This window comes from Aquila chrysaetos, chromosome 15 (assembly GCF_900496995.4).
Source record: "Aquila chrysaetos chrysaetos chromosome 15, bAquChr1.4, whole genome shotgun sequence".
Taxonomy (NCBI): domain Eukaryota; kingdom Metazoa; phylum Chordata; class Aves; order Accipitriformes; family Accipitridae; genus Aquila; species Aquila chrysaetos.
Genome location: NC_044018.1, coordinates 27470344 through 27488653, shown reverse-complemented (window position 1 = coordinate 27488653; position 18310 = coordinate 27470344). Strand labels below are relative to the sequence as shown.

Below are 18310 nucleotides of genomic sequence, written 5' to 3'. Positions count from 1 at the left end.
TTTCTTAAAATTTATCTGGATGTGAAAATGGGAGCACATAACGTGATTAGCTCTGAGACACTACAAATACATTTGTTAATGGATCTTAATCTTAAATATGGAATTCTCAAAAATTTTGTTGCAAATGAATGTTCTCATATACACATAGAGGCAGTGTCTGTGCAATTAGTTGAAATAATGTTGCCAAACTGACTTCATGCTTTCCATGCAAACTAAATGCAATATTTGGTGCTAGAGTATCTGATTCCATGTTGTTGAGTGTATATACAGAAGTGCTGTATGCTGTAAACATGAATAGCATGGTTGTTTTGAATCACATACTGTTTCCGAATATTCTAACCTTTCACAGACATTTAGAGCATGAAAATTTGCCTTTCAGGTATATGTTCTATTTACTCACACTGCAATCATTTCTTCTTCTGTCTTTCACTAACCCTATTTATGTATGCAAAGCATAGGTTTTCAATTCACAGATGCATGTTGATTTTAAATCTTTTATCACATCGTGTGCTGTTGAATGATTGACATAGATCACTTGCGCATTTGAGCTGCTAACATTCACAGCATTCCTCCAGGCCTGGTAAGTACATGTTTTTATGCTTATTATGCATTCAAAATCAAAAGAAAATTTAAAATATACAGTCTGAAAATAGTGATAGCTTTTCTTTTATATTCCTTTTTAGGTGAATAAAGTCATTGCTGGTGTCATTGACCAAACGACTGGAGAAGTCCTTTCAGTCTTTCAGTCTATTTTAAAAGGTTTTATTGACTATGACACTGGAATTAGATTGCTTGAGAATCAGCTGATCCTTTCTGGAATCGTTTCTCCAGAATTAGGAGTATGTTATGATTTGGAAGAAGCTAAAGCTCATGCCTTAATTGATGAGCAGACCCTGTTACAGTTGCAGGAATTAAGTAATGCAAAGAAGCTTATTTCAGAATCGTCATTATCAAATATTCAAGTTGTATCAGCTTTAGAACAAGGTCTAATTTCAGAACCTTTGGCTATTAAAATTCTTGAAAATCAGCTTTCAAGTGGGCACTTGATTTTGCCATCTACTGGAGAAAACCTGACTTTGCAGAATGCTTTCCAGAGAAACCTGATTTCTCCAGCATTATATACAAAGCTTCTAGAAAGACAAGACACATGTAAAGATCTCATAGACCCCAACTGTGCTGAGAAGATTTCCCTTGAACAGATAGTTCATAGAAGCGTAATACATGAAGAAACAGGCTTAAGACTCCTACCTGTGAAACCACAAGAAAAAGGTAGAATCACGTTCAAATGTGGAAGGAAGGTAACTATTTTGAGGGCAGCCCATGAAGGACTCATCGATCGGGAAACAATGTTCAGGCTGCTGGGTGCTCAGTTAATGTCTGGAGGTATAATTGACCCTGACTCAGGGAAGCGAATGACTGTGGAAGAGGCCATGAGGCAAGGGATGATAGATCAGGACACTGCTTGTGGGATCCTCACACATCAGGTTCAGACTGGTGGAATTCTTTGTCCAAATTCAGGAAAACGCTTGACTGTTGATGAAGCTGTTCAATGCAACTTGATATCATCTACCAGTGCACTGCTGGTGTTAGAAGCACAGAGAGGCTTTGTTGGACTAATTTGGCCTCACACTGGTGAAATATTCCCCATATCAACTTCTTTGCACCAAGAGATGATAACAAATGAGTTGGCATTCAAAATACTAAATGATAGACAGAAGATAGCTGCGCTTTACATTCCAGAAACTTGTGAAATAGTTAGTCTAGATAAGGCTGCACAATCAGGAATGATAGACATCAATACTGTATCTGTTTTGAGCAATGTGACCTTACCAGATAAAATGCCCAATGTAGGAGAATTAGAGTCCCCTTGTAAAAATGCTGCAAAATGGTTATCGATGTATGAACTCCTGCCATCTGTATTTCATGACTGCGAGGAGGAGCATGAAGATTCTGGCACAGAAGGCCCTGTATGTCATAATTTAGATCAAGCTAAGAAATTATTCATATCTTATCTGATGGTGAACAGTTATATGGACGCAAACACTGGAGGAAGACTTCTATTATATGATGGACAACTGCAAGAAGCCATCAATATGTTGCTGGAAGGTGATGGTGCTGCGTACAATGCCGATGTGTCAGAAATGGAGTTTAATAAGAAATACACAAGCTTGAAAGGAATTAACCTAAAGTCAGCTGGCAGTGTCCACTTTATTAAAGTCACAGGCAGTGGTCAGGGTGATCTTTCAGGTGCTGAGAATACTTCTAATAACAGGAAATTAAATCAGTTTGAAGATTTGGGGAATTACATATCTTTACAGGGAGCAGATCTCCATGTGTGTAGACCAGACGTTTGCAATGCTATTTGTACTGAGCAATCAGAATATACACATGAGATGTTGCTAACTAACCCTACAGAACTTAGAAATGTAGTAAGTAGCACTCAAAATTCCATGAACAGAAATGCACTCAGAGGTCTTCTGGAGGTTTCTGAGTGGACAGAACAGTGTAAGCATAAGAGTCAGAAGGCGAATTCAGGAAATGTTGAAGGATGTCTTCCAAATGACTCAAATCTGAATCTTATTTCAGAAAAAGAAGAGATTTATATGGCAGACAGTTTGGGTACTGAAAACAGGGATGATAAAACCTTACAGAATTCCTTGAGTGTGAATGATTTGTCAGATAATGAAACCTGGAGAGAGCTGGAAAGGTGCACAAAATGCGAGCCTCACATATTGCAAGCTGACAATAGCAGAATGATACTGGATAACAGCAAGAAAGATGATTTTCAGAGAAGTCTTGGTTCATCCATCAGTGCAGATACTGAATATAGACTTCCAGAAGAATTGGTTAGTCAATGTGGTGACACACTACAGTTTGAAGATAATGAATATAGTGAGCAACCTCTATGGGACTACACTGATGTACATAACAGGCCATCCCTAGAGGAATATCTTTATGTACATGGCAGGCCGTTCTTGGAAGATTGTATTGATTTGCAGAGTAAGCTGTGTCTGGAAGACAATGGAGATATGCACTGCAGGCCTTCATTGGATGGCGATACTGTTATACATGATGGACCACCTGTGAGGGACAGTAACAGCACAGCACAAAGGCTAACAGTAGAAGAAAGCAATCTTACGTTCAACAAGTTACTGCTGTGTGACAGTAGTTCTGACTCATCAGTAGAAGGGAGTGATGGCATCCCACAGTTTGAAAGTAACTGCTTGCAGCATGAATGTGGTGAGGTAGCCTCTGAAGATGACAGCTCTCAGTTTGATGATGATGACGATGATGCCTATGAAACACCTCAGGTTGATGATGATGGCAGTGATGTCTATGATACTCCACAAATTGATGATGATGATGATTCCTATGACACTCCTCAAGGTGATGATTGTTTTGATACCTTGCAGCTGGGGGATGATGATACACCAGTGCCAGAATTGTCTGGAACATCAGTTGTATTAGGTTTTCTAGAGGAAAGAGGTGGTCTAATAACCCTGAGAGAAGACACCAGCTCTTTTCAAGAACTTGCAACTAATGCTGGAGAGAATGTCCATGTAAGTCTGACAGGGCTACCTGAGGGCATAAAAACAGCTTCTGCAAGTGCTGAAACTATGGAAAGAAACCCTGAGGAGGAAGAGGAAAGAACAGGGAGCTTTGGAGAGAAGGAGCAAAAATTACCGGTTACTCTGGAGAGTGAAGGAAGAAAGGAGAGAGGCCTTAGTTCTTCATGGAAGATGTACAAAGCAGAAGTACAAGACAGAAAGGAGGAAGATGAAGTGAAAGTGGAAAGTGACTCCTGTGAGGATGAATCTGAGGGTACACAGGAGGAGGAAGATTATGAGGAGGATTATGATAATTACGATGACTCTGATACTGATTCTGACAGTGATGAAGAAATGGACATTTTTTATTCACATCATCAATGTATAAACAAAGGTGACCAGCTGTTAATTTCCTTAGGAGACATAGAAAATAGCAATGAAAATAATCAGAATATTGATGACTGTTGCTATTCTTTGGGCCACAAGACAGGATATACTTTGCAGTTCCAGTCTAACCATGAAAATGGAGAACTATCCTCAGGAAAATGTGAATCTGCGTCAGATGTTTCTGAGGAAAGATGTGTTGGTCTTACATGTACAAGTGAAGAAGACAGACAGCAGGAAACAGAAGATATATATGGGACTTGTGTCAAAAGTAAACACAGGTCACAAGATACTACTGAGCCTATTCAGTCTGAAAATACCTTTGACACTAAATGGACATCCTGTAAGAGTGAAGAAAATAATAAAACACAGCTTAAGGTTCCAAGTTCTGAGCTTCTTGATGATACTGTGACATCTGATGTTAGTGTAACAGCCTTCCTAATTACAAAGCAAGCTACTGATGATGATGAAAGTACTCAGACAAATTTGCTTGTCTCAGAATGCTTTATTGATAGCATGAATAAAAATAATAGTACCACGCCAATGTTACATTCAAATCATGGGCAAAGACAGAGAGAAGCAGGATTTGCAGAGGAAAAAGTATTAAATAATATGGCTGGTATGGAACAATTAAAGGAAAGTTCATCCCAAATGGACAATAAATTCCTTATGGATATGCCTTATGTGGGTGATGGTGATAGTTCACTCAGTGACCAAGTACATCCTGTCACCAGTTGGAAGCATGGTCACATAGGAAGCAGTTTTGAAATTCTTACAGAAAACAAAAATAGAGTAAATGTTACGGAGGAATGTGATATCATGGGGCTAAGTAAAAGTCCCATTCAGATGGAAAGCCTTGGGGAAATATTTGATGCATCAGTAATTAAAGCTGATACAGAAACTCCTATTTCAAGTAAAGAAAAAGTAAATGTAGATCAAGCTTTGCTTGACATTGGAGGTGGTGTGAAGTCAGATGAATTTAAGAGAGATTTTAACATTTCCACTTCTTTAAAACAATATACAACAGACAAAAAAGAAGGTGGCCGTTCAGAATTCGATAAAACTGAATCCTGTTACTCTGAGAACAGGGAAAAAGGGAAAAAGACTATACAGAATGAAAAGGAGTCTCTGCTAAATACAGAAGAAATGCATTCAAGTGAATTTAACACTTATTCTTTTGCCCTAACTGATACAGTGAAACCAAAGGAAATTAGCTTAACTAAAGAAACAGGGAGAGTTACCTGTCAAAATACTGAAAATGTTCTTAAAAACTTTTCAGAAAACAAGAGCAGCAATGGTAGTGAATTTTCCCCAATAAAAGCAGGTGCTTTAGGAAGTATTGAGGATGCCAAAGAATCAGGGGATGGGAGTGAAGTGCTATCTTCTGGGAGTCATACCGATACCACTGATGTTTCTTCTGCAATTCTGAGCAGCATAGGGGCTGACTTGAATTCTGGTGCCCAGAAAGAACATGAGATGCTGAAAAACAAAAAGGGAGAAAATATCACGGCCAGAGAGACTTCTTCCCTTGGAAATGGTTTCAAAAAGCAAATGTCCATGCAGTCATTGCAAAAGGAAATGGGACCTTGCAAAGATTTTCAAGTGAAGGGAAGTATTTCACAATCACCAGAAATGTCTGACATGCTAATGGAAGACTTAAAGAATGTATTACAAAGGAAATTGAAAATGGAACATGTTTACTGCAAGCAGGAGGGTGAACCCCTAAGTTACTCTGATACCAAAATTTTAATGCAAAATTTACTTACAATGGTTAGAAGCACCCAGCTTGGGAGTGACAAGTCTAGTGGGTCAAATCTCAAGCAAATAAGAAATGCTGTTAGAGCTGAATTAATGGTTACCACACCACGTACAGAGCCGAAGGACAGTGATGCTCTTTCATTGCTTTGGCCTGATTGCAGAAGTCCCGATCTTCTTCGTGATATTCTGAAGCAGGAATCCTACAAGCAAAAGATGGCTGATCCAGATGAAAGGAAGAGTGAAACAGAAGTGAAAGGTCCCGTTCCAAAACTTAGTACTTCTGAACTTCTGGAGATTTTTCAAATCTCACCTGGAGATGAAAGTACAAGCAAGTTAGAGGAGCTGATAAGTGGTTTGCTTACAAGCTCACAGGTTGCTGGTATCATCACAGAACGTGAGGGTAAAGGCAAAGTAGATGGGCTTTGTACTCTTTTCTCAACAGAACAATCGGGGGTTGGATCAGAAATTGCTAAAGAGAAAACATTGGCAAATGATGCAGCCGTTGCTTGGAAAAGTGAGCAGGAGCATGGGAAGACAGACAGCCTGTCCAAAGACTTTACTGAGCCTTTTTTCAAAACAAGAGAAGCAGTCCTGGAAGACACCCCCACTAGCACGGTAAGTAGCAACAGCTGGTATGTGCTACATGTCCTGTGTTAAAGGAATTGAATGAATGCTTCCGAGTGTTAGAGAGAATAATTTAACTGGAAAAATGGTTGAAAAATTAAATGATAAATTTAAAATAAATTATAATTAAAACAATGACTTTTATTGCTTATTTTCACGTCTGTCAGTTTGGAAAACCTTTTCTTACTGTTAAAACTCATTTTCAGGTTAATGGAGTACAGCAATGTTTAAAGTTAACAGAGAAAATGCAAGGACATTTGGCAGTGCTTCAAGATATGAAAAGCCACCTAGATAACCAACAGCCTATTAGTAACAACCTGGAAATACTAAAAGATGAACTGGAACAGCTAGAGGTAAGTAAAGTGTTCTTTATGCTTGTACTTCAGTGATGGGTGCTAGGAAAAGCCCTTAAATTAAGAAAAGAGAGTATTCAAATATAATTAAAGTAATTCAGATTTAAATCTTTCTTGCTCAGTAACTTAATGCCTTTTATGTATATTCTCTTTGTAGTCATTTGAATCAGGACTGGCTACCTTTACAATTATCCTAAAAAAGGACATGAAGTTGACAGAAGAGTTTTTCAAGTTTTGTAACAGGGATATTCCTGAAGAGAAACTTAAAGAGCTAAAGATAAGCTATGACTATCTGCAGGAAGCATTTTTGGTGGTCTGTGATGCGTCTTCAAAACGAGCAAAACAAGTAGTCTGTGCTGTTGACTCAGAAATGGTATGTTTTTATCAGTGTACGTTTTTACCTTGGTTTTCTTCAAGGTAATTTGGCTAAAAAGAAGGAATTTGGTTTTGCTTTGTTCTGTTTTGTCTTAATATAAAAATACATGTATGATTCTATTTAATATGATAGAAAATGTGACTAGACTCCAGGGGCGTAACTAAATATACAACTTTCCTTTCTAGTCTAAGCTTGCAGTGTTACACCAGCAACTCTTAAGCAAACTGCAGAGATTTTCAGACTGGATCACAGAAAACAGTAAAATTGTGAATGACTTCACAGTGAATACTAATGATATAGAAGAGATGAAGAAAAGTTTACAGCTATTTAAAGTAAGTATCCTTTATGGCAGGTGTCAGTGCTTCTGACAAATGTTGCTACTTATGAATTATTAGCTAGGTTTTGTATACCTGCTCATTAACCTCTATCGCTTAGACAGACAGCTAGAACTAATTACTTAAGAAGATAACTACTTGATAATCCAGTAAAACAATCTTGTTGATTTGCTTTTTCTCTTGAAAAAAATTTTGATAAGACTTTGGCTTACTGAGAAAGCTATTGGTTCTGCTTACATTTGTTGCAATAAATCTGAACCCTTTTGGAAATCTAATTTATAATACAGATATTTCAGTGATTAAAATCGGATCTTTATGCATAAGGTCCAGAATCTTTACTGAAGTTTAATTACTTTCAAAATCAATTATATGTGAGAACAGAAGGTGGGGAAAAACAAAAAGCCTCTTCATTGCACACTTCATGAAATGAGTCATGAAAAACAAATTGGATCAAATTTTTAGGAAAGTTCATACCCTTATGTATGTATGAATGATAAAAATGACATTATTTTACTGTGCTTTAATAGCTTTCCAGTATGCATGGTAATGTCATAGGGGCTGCACAGTGCATAACTATGGGCAGAATTTGCCATACTGCTGGAAATGGGGCTTCTCGCTGTGGAGTTAAGAACAGAAATGCTTTCAAGTAAATATTTTAACATTTCTGAGTCTTCAGGCCTAGAAGCTAGAAACATTAAACCTAATCTGCCATAAATCTTCCACAGTTGAAGGTCAGCCAGTTTTCAGACATCTATGAGAGAGCAAGGAAACAGAGATGTTCAAGGTCATCTCATTTATTACTTGGACACGGACTGTCCCAGAGGCAAACCATGCACAAATTCAAATGTCGTGTCTGAATGTGTCAGAATGATTCTGACACAGAGTTTTGATTTGCTGTAGCTAAACTGTCTCCCAAAAGCATTTTGGAACAGGGGCTACCCTCTTGGGTAGTGATACTTGTGTTTTATTTGTACCAAATTTGTCTTCATTGCTAGTCATTTCCTTCTCTTCATTTACAGAACAGTGCTGCAGAGCTCAGCTGTAAAAAAATGCAACTGGAATCCACTGCGTTTGATGTTCAGTTCTTCATTTCTGAACATGCTCAAGATCTTTCTCCTAATCAGAGCAAACAGCTGCTGAGGCTCTTAAATACCACCCAGAAATCTTTTCAGGAAGTACAGGAAGCACTAATATCTCAAGTGGAGAGTTCAGAGACTCAGTTACAGGCAGCACAAGAGCTGGGTGATCAGAAGGTTTGCCTTTCTGTGTAAATGTGTGCTGAGTGTTTCTGTCTATGGATGAGGAGTTTTAATACCAGCATGCAGTATTAAGTGTATTCCTATCTTCTCGGTTTTTACTACAGATACATTCATAGTTCTACAAAGATGGTATTGATCAAGTTTGGTGAATTGCCATTTTTGTCTTTCCTTGGTATAGTCACAGAAACAGCATATTAGATTATGAACAGATGCAGTTTTGTGCATTAGGATCTGTACAGCCTGAAGTGACCAGGTCTGCTCTTTCTAGCAATGAGAGAAGTTTACTTGAGGTTTCTCACAGGTGTTGTTTGTTTAGTAGCTGTATGAGTAATTAAATGAAGCAGTGAACTCTTCTGGCTGCAGCTGTATTGATCAGTGAATTTACTACCACACCATTGCTAATCACTTCTGTCTTGCTGAAGATTTTCTTTTCTTTTCATTTGCCAGGTTGTCTGCTTCTGTGATCTTTTTTCTACGTCTTTATAGTCAAAGAACCAGATTTGTTTAAATCCCTGCTACCATGGTTTGTTTTGACTGAGACAGGTTAGAGGGACAAACATATGAGTAAATCAGCTATGATATTTGCAGTTGTAGCCATGGGCACTGGGAAAGCTATGAGTCAAGTTGGGACAGTTACCTTTTCAGCTGGCATGGCTGCAGTTGGCAAGCATAAGCAGCCTTTGTAGAGCCAAAGGAGGCTGATAAGATGCTGCAGTGTAACTGCATTTCCTCTTCTCTCACAGAAGCACTGTTAAGACTCAGAATCACCACCTCAGCCCCAAGTTTATGTGTAATGAAAGGTGTTTTAGCATTCTGAAGACTTTGTATTATTTTGCTATTCTAAGAATGTATCTTTCCACCATACTTTGTGAAAGAAACGTAAAATTGAGTAAAGGAAAAGTACAGGTAATGTTTCTAGGACTTAGTAACAATAATGAGCTTGCATGTTTTGTTCTTTTTTACTGCTTAAAAAGTCAACATTTTCTACTCAGGTAACATGCATACCAACAAGAGCTAACTCAGGATCACAACTAACCTCTGTTTTGATATCCTTTTTTCAGAATTAATAGTGTTTATCACAGGTTTCAAGCAGATAAGAGACTGGATTTTCACTCCTGTCATTTGGAGATTTCATCTTTCACATATGTGCATGGCCAGACTTCTATTGGGCAATTCCATCAAACATGGTCTCTTTTACTTACAACATATTTGAGGTTTACCCATAACTTCTGTATGTTCATCTTGCTCTTTGTACCACTGCTATCATGTTTACAGCATACTTTTAAAATGATCGCTTTGCAATATTGATGTTCAAAGGTAATTCCTATTAGAGTGTCTGTTAGTTCCTGAAGTGAGGATGGTTTTGTTTTATTGTTCAATTGTACTTGGCTCTAATATAGGATGTGGCTGAACGGCAGCAGGAATGCAAAGAGAAACTGCAGGAAATCTGTGATTTGCTTACACAGACTGAAAATCGACTCATCGGACAGCAAGAGTCTCTTGTTATTGGAGACAGCAAGGCTGAGCTAGAACAATACCAGACCAAACAGGAGGTATGCACAATTCTAGTCAGATAAGTTAAAGAAGACGTGAGTGCAGAGGAGAGTGACTAGACTCTTTTGTTGAATAACAAGACTTGTCATGTGAAAGGAGAGTAAAATAGATTTGTTTGACCTACCAAAAGTAAAGGCTTAATGGTGTGCATTTAAACTGCTGCCCATGAATACACTGCAGTACATGGCAGTGGGAAAAAACCTTTCAAACTAGGAGACACTAGAATAGCGAATATGTACTAGACATTTCAAGAAGCAGTCGTGGAGCAGGCATGAAATTTGTTCTATATTAGCTTAAGATTGTTCGTGTCAAATGTGATAAAGTCACGCTTGTTTATTATGCTAAAATAATTTAACCAGCTTTTAACTGGTATCAGGGAGCACTTATTCCTCTTCACAGTATTTTGAAGAATTTTGCTGCAAGGCTTTTTCTTGCCTGAAGCTTTCCATTGCCTCACTCTTGTTTTGGTTTGAATTCTGTTTTTTCTAGTGTTGCTTGCAATCTCCTTGGTGTCCTTGTGTAACAGAGGCCTTTCAGTTTGTTCGCTTCCCTATTGAGACCTTGCTTTTCAGCTGTATCCTGTCATCTGTAAGCTTTTACTCTGTCCTGACTAATACTAATTGAGTTTATGATAGTCAAAGGACTGAAGGACTTGGTACTCTTCTTTTTCCTCCTTCTCCTAGTAGTAGTTTACTATACTGTAGACCTCCATATCAGGTTTAGTAATCTAGAAATGCAGAAATTTCCTTTTTCATCTTGCCTTGCTTTACTTATCTTGGAAGTAACACATCTAGTTTGTTGAAGTTCTCCTTACAGTCAGTAGAGAGAAACAGACACCCCGGGGGTACCTCTTAATATTGCTTACCTGTCTTAAGAAATTGTGACCTAAATGGGGTACCCATGGGAGTGAAGAACTGATATAACATTTTCTTTTTTCCCGTCAGCTGTTTGTGACTGCCTAGCAGACTAGTTGTTATTTGCTGACTGATATCTTGTAGACACTATTGTAGAAGTGAGTCTCAGGAGGGGAATGGGGGCTTAAAAAAGGTCTTTCATAGATCAAGTCAGAGCTTTCATCCTCAGCAAGCTGTTTGAAAGGGAGCACGGAGATCTTTGTCAGAGAATCTTGTTTTGATATAGTGTCCCCAGGAAAATCATTCTAACATACTTGCTGAAGTGTTAAAATAAGCTGCAGTTTTAGCTGCCAAACTATATTCTCTAATTGCTGCAAAATCTGTAGTCTAGAATGAGAAATGTTTTGTCCTGCAGCTTCAAGAGTGTTACACTGCATATAAAGGAAAAAAACTTCATTGTTTCAGTAACTGGGTGAATGTATTCAACAGCATAATTATTGTTGTAATTAAAGCTCCCCTCAGATAACTGGGAGGCAGATTTTTTTTATCTGACTCTATCGTAGGACTAGGCAAACTGCTTTGGATAAACTAAAACTAAATATCTGTCCTCCATGAAATTTAATGGACTTAAACATGCTTTGGAGATTGAAATATTATGATCAATTACAATTAAAGAAAAATATTCTTACAGCCTTCCTGGCCTGAACAAAACCAAGAAATATGGGAATACTTCCACCTGGGAAAGATGACTACAGGTTTCTGGCTTTTATTCAGTCCCCTTATTTTCCGCAGCTTTCTGTTAGAATAGTAATGGAACAGAATTTGTCAGGAGACTGACCTTACTAACTACAGTGTAACAGATTTACTTTATCTCTTAATATCTAAAAAATAAGATATATTTTCTTCTGTGTACATGGAAATACAATATTTGAGCTGATAAACAAACAAACAAAAAAAAGTGGCCTCAGCCTGAATAGGAGTGTAAGCCAACAGACTTGCAATCTAAAAAAAAAAAAGGCAGATTGAGCTACAGCAATACCGTCAGATATTGAATTGAATTTTTTTTTTTTTTTTAAATAATCCTATCTGCAATTCAGTAATGTATCATGTGCTCTCCCAAGTTACAAAAGACCAGTGTGGTGCTTACGCCTAGATCAGAGATGGTTCCAATAAAGTTAATTGGAAAGATCTGGTGAATAATTTGCTTACTCCTATATGCTTTCTTTTTTCTCAAAAGGAGATACAAAAAGACATGAGAATGAGTGCCCAGACACTGGCAGAGATTGTGAAAAATACTGAAACCTTCTTGAAAGAGAATGGAGAAAAGTTGTCACAAGAAGACAAGACTATACTTGAACAGAAGCTGAATGAAGCTAAGACAAAGTGTTTGGTCCTTAGCCAGAAGGCAGAAGAGTCGAAAAAAGAACTGGATAGAGCTATGACAACAGCAATTAAGCAGGAAACAGAAAAGGTTTTTAGGCAACCATTTCATACCTTTATTCAAACTTTTTCATGTCTTATGGGGTTAGTCTTGCAACTTACTACTTAGTGGTGGGTTGACCCTGGCTGGATGCCAGGTGCCCACCAAAGCCGCTCTATCACTTCCCTCCTCAGCTGGACAGGGGAGAGAAAATATAACGAAAGGCTTGTGGGTCAAGATGAGGACAGGGTGAGATTACTCAGCAATTACCATCACTGGCAAAACAGACTTCACTTGGGGAAATTAGTTTAATTTTTTACCAATCCAATTGGAGTAGGATAATGAGAGGTAAAACCAAATCTTAAAAACACCTTCCCCCCACCCCTCCCTCCTTCCCGGCTTAACTCCTCTCCCAGTTTTCTGTACCTCGCAGGGGGATGGGGAATGGGGGTTGGGGTCAGCTCGCCACACATTGTCTCTGCCGCTCCTTCCTCCTCAGGGGGAGGACTCCTCACTCCCCTGCTCCACGGTAGGGTCCCTCCCACGGGAGACAGTCCTCCACAAACTTCTCCAATGTGAGTCCTTCCCACAGGCTGCAGTTCTTCATGAACTGCTCCAGCGTGGGTCCCCTCCACGGGCTGCAGTCCTTCAGGCACAGACTGCTCCAGCGTGGGTCCCCCACGGGGTCACAAGTCCTGCCAGCAAACCTGCTCCAGCGTGGGCTCCTCTCTCCACGGGGCCACAGGTCCTGCCAGGAGCCTGCTCCAGTGTGGGCTTCCCACTGGGTCACAGCCTCCTTCGGGCATCCCCCTGCTGCGGCGTGGGGTCTTGTCTCCCTGGGCTGCAGGTGGAGATCTGCTCCCCCGTGGACCTCCCTGGGCTGCAGGGGGACAGCCTGCCTCACCATGGTCTTCCCCACGGGCTGCAGGGGAATCTCTGCTCCGGCGCCTGGAGCACCTCCTCCCCTTCCTTCTGCACTGACCTGGGGGTCTGCGGGGTTGTTTCTCTCACATATTCTCACTTTTCTCTCTGGCTGTCGTGGAGCAGGTTTTTTTCCCCTTCTTAAATCTGTTCTCCCAGAGGTGTTCCCATCATCAGTGATGGGCTCGGCCTCGGCCAGTGGCGGGTCCGTCTTGGAGCCGGCTGGTATTGGCTCTATTGGACATGGGGGAAGCTTCTAGCAGCCTCTCACAGAAGTCACCTCTGTAACACCCCACTACCAAAACCTTGCCACACAAACCCAATATATATTGATAAACTAGAGAGAGATTAAAATCATATTTCATTTGGGTGACTAATAACCTGTTTTCTGGTTTCTTTTCTTTATAAAATAAACAGTAACTTATATGTCAATCAAAAATTTTGTTTAATGTTAATGTATTTTCCATGGTCTGTTTGCATATGCTATTTTGTAGCGCCTAAAGACGATTTCTAAACTGACACTGTGAAATTTCAATGTAGGTTGCAGCCATAGAACAGCTGGAAGAAAGTAAAAATACAATAGAAAATCTCTTGGATTGGTTATCAAATGTGGATAAAGAAGCGGAGCACAGGCGGAAATTTAAGCAGGCGATAGAACAGAATGGAACACACTTTGAAGAGGGAGATCTGAAGGCTTTGGAAGGAGACGAGGATGATGTCAATGGTAATCTGCTGGAAATTCAGCAAGACATTGAAACTCAGGTGGATGGGCTAGTAAAAAGCACAGAAGATAATCTGAACCAGCAGTATCAGAAAGTCAAGGTACTGTTACTAGGTTTATTCAACATTTAGGTGCTAAGTGTATCAGTTCTCATTCAACATGAGGGAATTCAGTCTCATCCTTTCTGTCACAGACTTTGGAACAGGCACTAGGAAGTAAGTGGTACACAGTGGTAGGAATTGCAGTAGTTAGAATGTATTGCAAATTTGTCACTTTTTTGCTGTTACTGTGGTTGTTTCCTGGAAAATAAGAAAAAGGACATATTGTGCAAGGTAAATGTTAAGAATCCTGATGGTGAGTCTATTCTTAATTTTTATAGTGAGAAACTAATGCAGGTAAGTAAACTGCAAAAAGCAGCAACATAAATTCATACCCTTTATGTGACTTTTTCAAAAATCTTTGTAATAGCCAAATGATTCAACACCCTGCAATTCCCTGTGAACACTGATTACCAATAGCTGCAAATAATAGTTTGCTGAAATCACAATCTTCATTCCCTATAACTTAACACATGGGCAAAGCACTATTTGAAGGCTTCAGAAGGATGAGTTACATAAAACTACAGCGCAGCATTTTAAAAATAGATTCTCCAGATAAGATAATTGGAAGCATTTAAAATAATAAGAGCTCAGTTTTATGGCTTGTCTTGACTTACATTTGAGCAACCAAGAACTTTTAAGTGTGGTTTGATGGACATGTTGATGAAAATTATTATGCTGATAGCCGATACCATTTCCTTATTAAAAAAACCCTAAGAAAATCAGATCATTTGTTTTTGTGAACATGATGGTTTTACTTCCAATTTTTTGACAGTTCTTTTCTGCACCTAATGCCTACAGGATAGTTGCCCACTGTACTCATGGAAGAAAAGCATAGCAGTCTATTTTACATAGCTATTTTACGTGGGAGTAGAAGACCTTCAAGAATGGAGGTTTTTTTGAAAGAATATGTTTGAAAGATGGGGGGTTTTGGCATACAGTTCTATTTCCTGTGACTTAACTATTTTTTTATGAGATTCAAACAATTTACATGCATAGAATGTGTCTTGATTTTTAATGTCAGAAGGACCTATTTTATGACCAAGTATATTTGATAAGAAGCACTGCTCTTGAAATTGAAAAATGAAATTTAAAAAATTGGATAATAATGTTTGTTCACTCAATGTAAGAAGAAAGTCTCTCTATGCTTTTTAATATTTGATGCTTTCACTCCTTTTGGTCTGTTTGTCTGAAACGGTAGCTACAATATATGTACCAGGAAATAGAACCATTTTGGTTTGGAAGGTTGACTACCTTTGAATGCTTTATTTGATAAATCCTATTTTCAGTCAGGGAATTAGGAAAATTTTGATTACACTAAGCATGCTACCCTAAATGTTAATTAATATGCAAATAATTTTTATTAGGAAAAAAAATTAAAGAGATTGATAATGTCTAGTTTTACTATACAGAGTTGTCTTTTAGAAGTACAAGGGGAAGTGGTTGTGTGATTAATATACCCTAGTATTTTCAAGTTCCAGTGATATTTGAAGACTCATTGGGTTGTGGCCTGCATATCTGGCTAAAATTACCATTGGACGTTTTGTAAAATTTTGAAACCGCATAGAAGTATGATGACCAGGAGTCATGCTTTCACTTAAATTACTCACAGAATGTTTTTTAAATAAATAATACAAAAATTAGAAAAGCTTTTTATCGTTTTGATGGACTTTATTTTACTCTTTGTTTCTAAGGAACCATCTGAGAAGGTGCTGGTCATAATTTGTTCTTTTTTTTTCTTGTAGGCTCAACATGAGAAAATTATTTCACAGCAGCAGGCAGTCATAATAGCAACACAGTCTGCTCAGGCACTGCTTGAGAAACAAGGACACTACCTTTCCCCTGAAGAAAAAGACAAGATGCAAAGGAACATGAAAGAGCTAAAGGCTCAGTATGAGACTGCTTTAGCTGAGTCAGAACGGAAAATGAAATTAACTCATTCTCTAAGAGAAGAACTTGAGAAATTTGAGGCAGATTATAGTGAATTTGAAACCTGGCTGCAGCAAGCAGAACAAGAACTTGATAATTTGGAGGCAGGTGCTTCTGACTTTAGTGGTGTTATGGTCAAACTGAAAAGGCAAAAGAGTTTTTCAGAAGATGTTATATCTCATAAAGGTGATTTACGGTATATTACAATTTCTGGCCAAAGAGTTTTAGATGCTGCAAGGTCATGTAGCAAAAGAGATGGTGTGAAGGTTGACAAAGATGGTGTCGATACTTCGGCTACATATGCTGAAGTGCAAAATAAACTGGATAGTGCTTCAGATCGTTTCAAATCTCTCTATACTAAGGTAAGTTTTACTTATACTGAGTAGGTAAGACTACGATAATTGATTTGGCAGTTTGTATCAAAAGGGGTTAGCTGATGAAACAAATACTGTGGGAATTTGCAAATTCTTTGTTTCTTAAAGTTAGATAACAGAACAAGATGCTTTTCTAGAAGATCTGCTTTAGTCAAGTGCCAGACTATTTAAGGTCTGTATGGATGAAATTTTCTACCTTGTGTTATAAAGGAGAAGTAAGACCAGATTTCTTCATTGTTCTTTCCAGCCTTAAACAAACTCTTTGAGTTTATGACAGTACAGGATGTCTGAGTAACGTTTTGGGGTGGAAAGAGCTTCTAATACTTTTAGATAGATAACGTTTCTTTATGTTCCTTGCGATATTTCCCACACCTGCTTATTCACTTGGCTTCCTACTAATGAAATGAATATAGAAAGAGCGAGCCTATGCCAAGATTAACATCGAAAATTTCAATTTTATTTGTATCCTGAAATAGTTTGTCCCAATGTGACCTTTGCTGTCAGCACTAGGAATGCAAGAACGTAATGATTTGAGGATAGCAATTCTTTTCCACTACTCTGCCAAATAAAAATTTTATCCTTAACAATCTGAGCTAAGTGTCTAACTCACGGGCAACTAGCAGTGCAAAACCCTCCATGCCTTAGAGAGGGAAGATAATCCAGTTCTCTGTGCCAGGTTCACTTCTGGAATCTGTCTGGTAGAACTAGAAAAAAATCACCAACTGGCCTTGCATGCCAACTTTCCAGCTGTTTTCAAAAAAACAGTAAAGTGGTGTTCAATATTGATAATATTCTGGAATTGTAAACTTTTGAGGTAATTATTAATTGAACCATTTAAGAGACAGTTATTGTCAGTATCCTTTGCCTGTGCCTTTTCATAATTTTCCAAGATCATCAGTTCAGACTCCTTAGTAGAGCTTCAGTGTCCACTGATACAGTGTTGGTCTGCAGCAGTTGCCACCTTTGGGAATTTTCATCTCTTTAGCATTTTCTTGCTCAGAAATGTAAATTCTGTAAAGACATGGATTTGATTACTTGATTACAAAAACAGTGTAAACCCTGTTCTCTCAGTTTGTGAAGAAGGCTCTCCACTTACAGAAGCTCATTTCATTTTCCTGCTTAACTTATATGAACAGTGAAGCTAAAAGCTTGTATTAACAGGTTAAATTTCCTCCAGTTGATTTATTGGATTAGTTTGAGTGTGAATGTAAAGATTTCATCGGAAACTTTTCAGAGAGCTTAGTTCTATGCATATAAAAATTCTATGCCAGCAGCTTGATTTGTGGTCTCAGATTTGTCAGCTTGCCAATTCAATCTTTTCCATATATATATGTTTAGCACAGACATAATAGACATGCTCTAAATATTTGACCATAAATATGCAGAGCAAAGTAGACTTTTCTTATTAAATCAAGTCTTGAAAGACAGACTTAAAATGGAGATCTTCCCCAATTTCTAAGTGAGATCTTCCAAGTTGTAAATGGGTTTGTAGTAACCTTTTTGCCTTTTGTAAAAGCTTCTTGCTTTTAATAAATATTTATATTGCCTTTATTTTTTTAATATATATATTCACACACACGCATATGACTTCATATGCTTATATGTTGAAGGTATCTTAATATGTCTGTTCTTAGTTAACTGGTTATGTAAATGAGTGCATTCTATGTTTGCCCACTGGATGGAGCCCAAGTACCATGTGTAAATACTACAATACAGTGTATGGAAGGTTCAGACTATAAATATTTACAGTAACTGTTTATAAATATTATTACTTGATACAATCAGAGTTTGTTTGTGAAATC

The 18310-nt window shown here is 38.2% G+C and overlaps 1 protein-coding gene across 15 annotated transcripts in view; it reads left to right on the top strand.

The window, feature by feature from the left end:
- Positions 1-18310, top strand: part of DST (dystonin) — a 314486-nt gene that overhangs the window by 199175 nt on the left and 97001 nt on the right. For 14 of the 15 annotated variants that reach the window (XM_030037882.2, XM_030037880.2, XM_030037878.2 and 11 more), the window contains 4 exons: positions 10038-10190; positions 12283-12516; positions 13927-14208; positions 15951-16496. In XM_030037882.2, coding sequence (XP_029893742.1) covers positions 10038-10190; positions 12283-12516; positions 13927-14208; positions 15951-16496 — 1215 coding nt within the window. Of the gene's footprint in view, positions 1-683; positions 6306-6520; positions 6668-6824; positions 7041-7228; positions 7376-8397; positions 8632-10037; positions 10191-12282; positions 12517-13926; positions 14209-15950; positions 16497-18310 lie in introns of all 15 variants that reach the window. The other variant, XM_041128914.1, reaches the window with a different exon arrangement.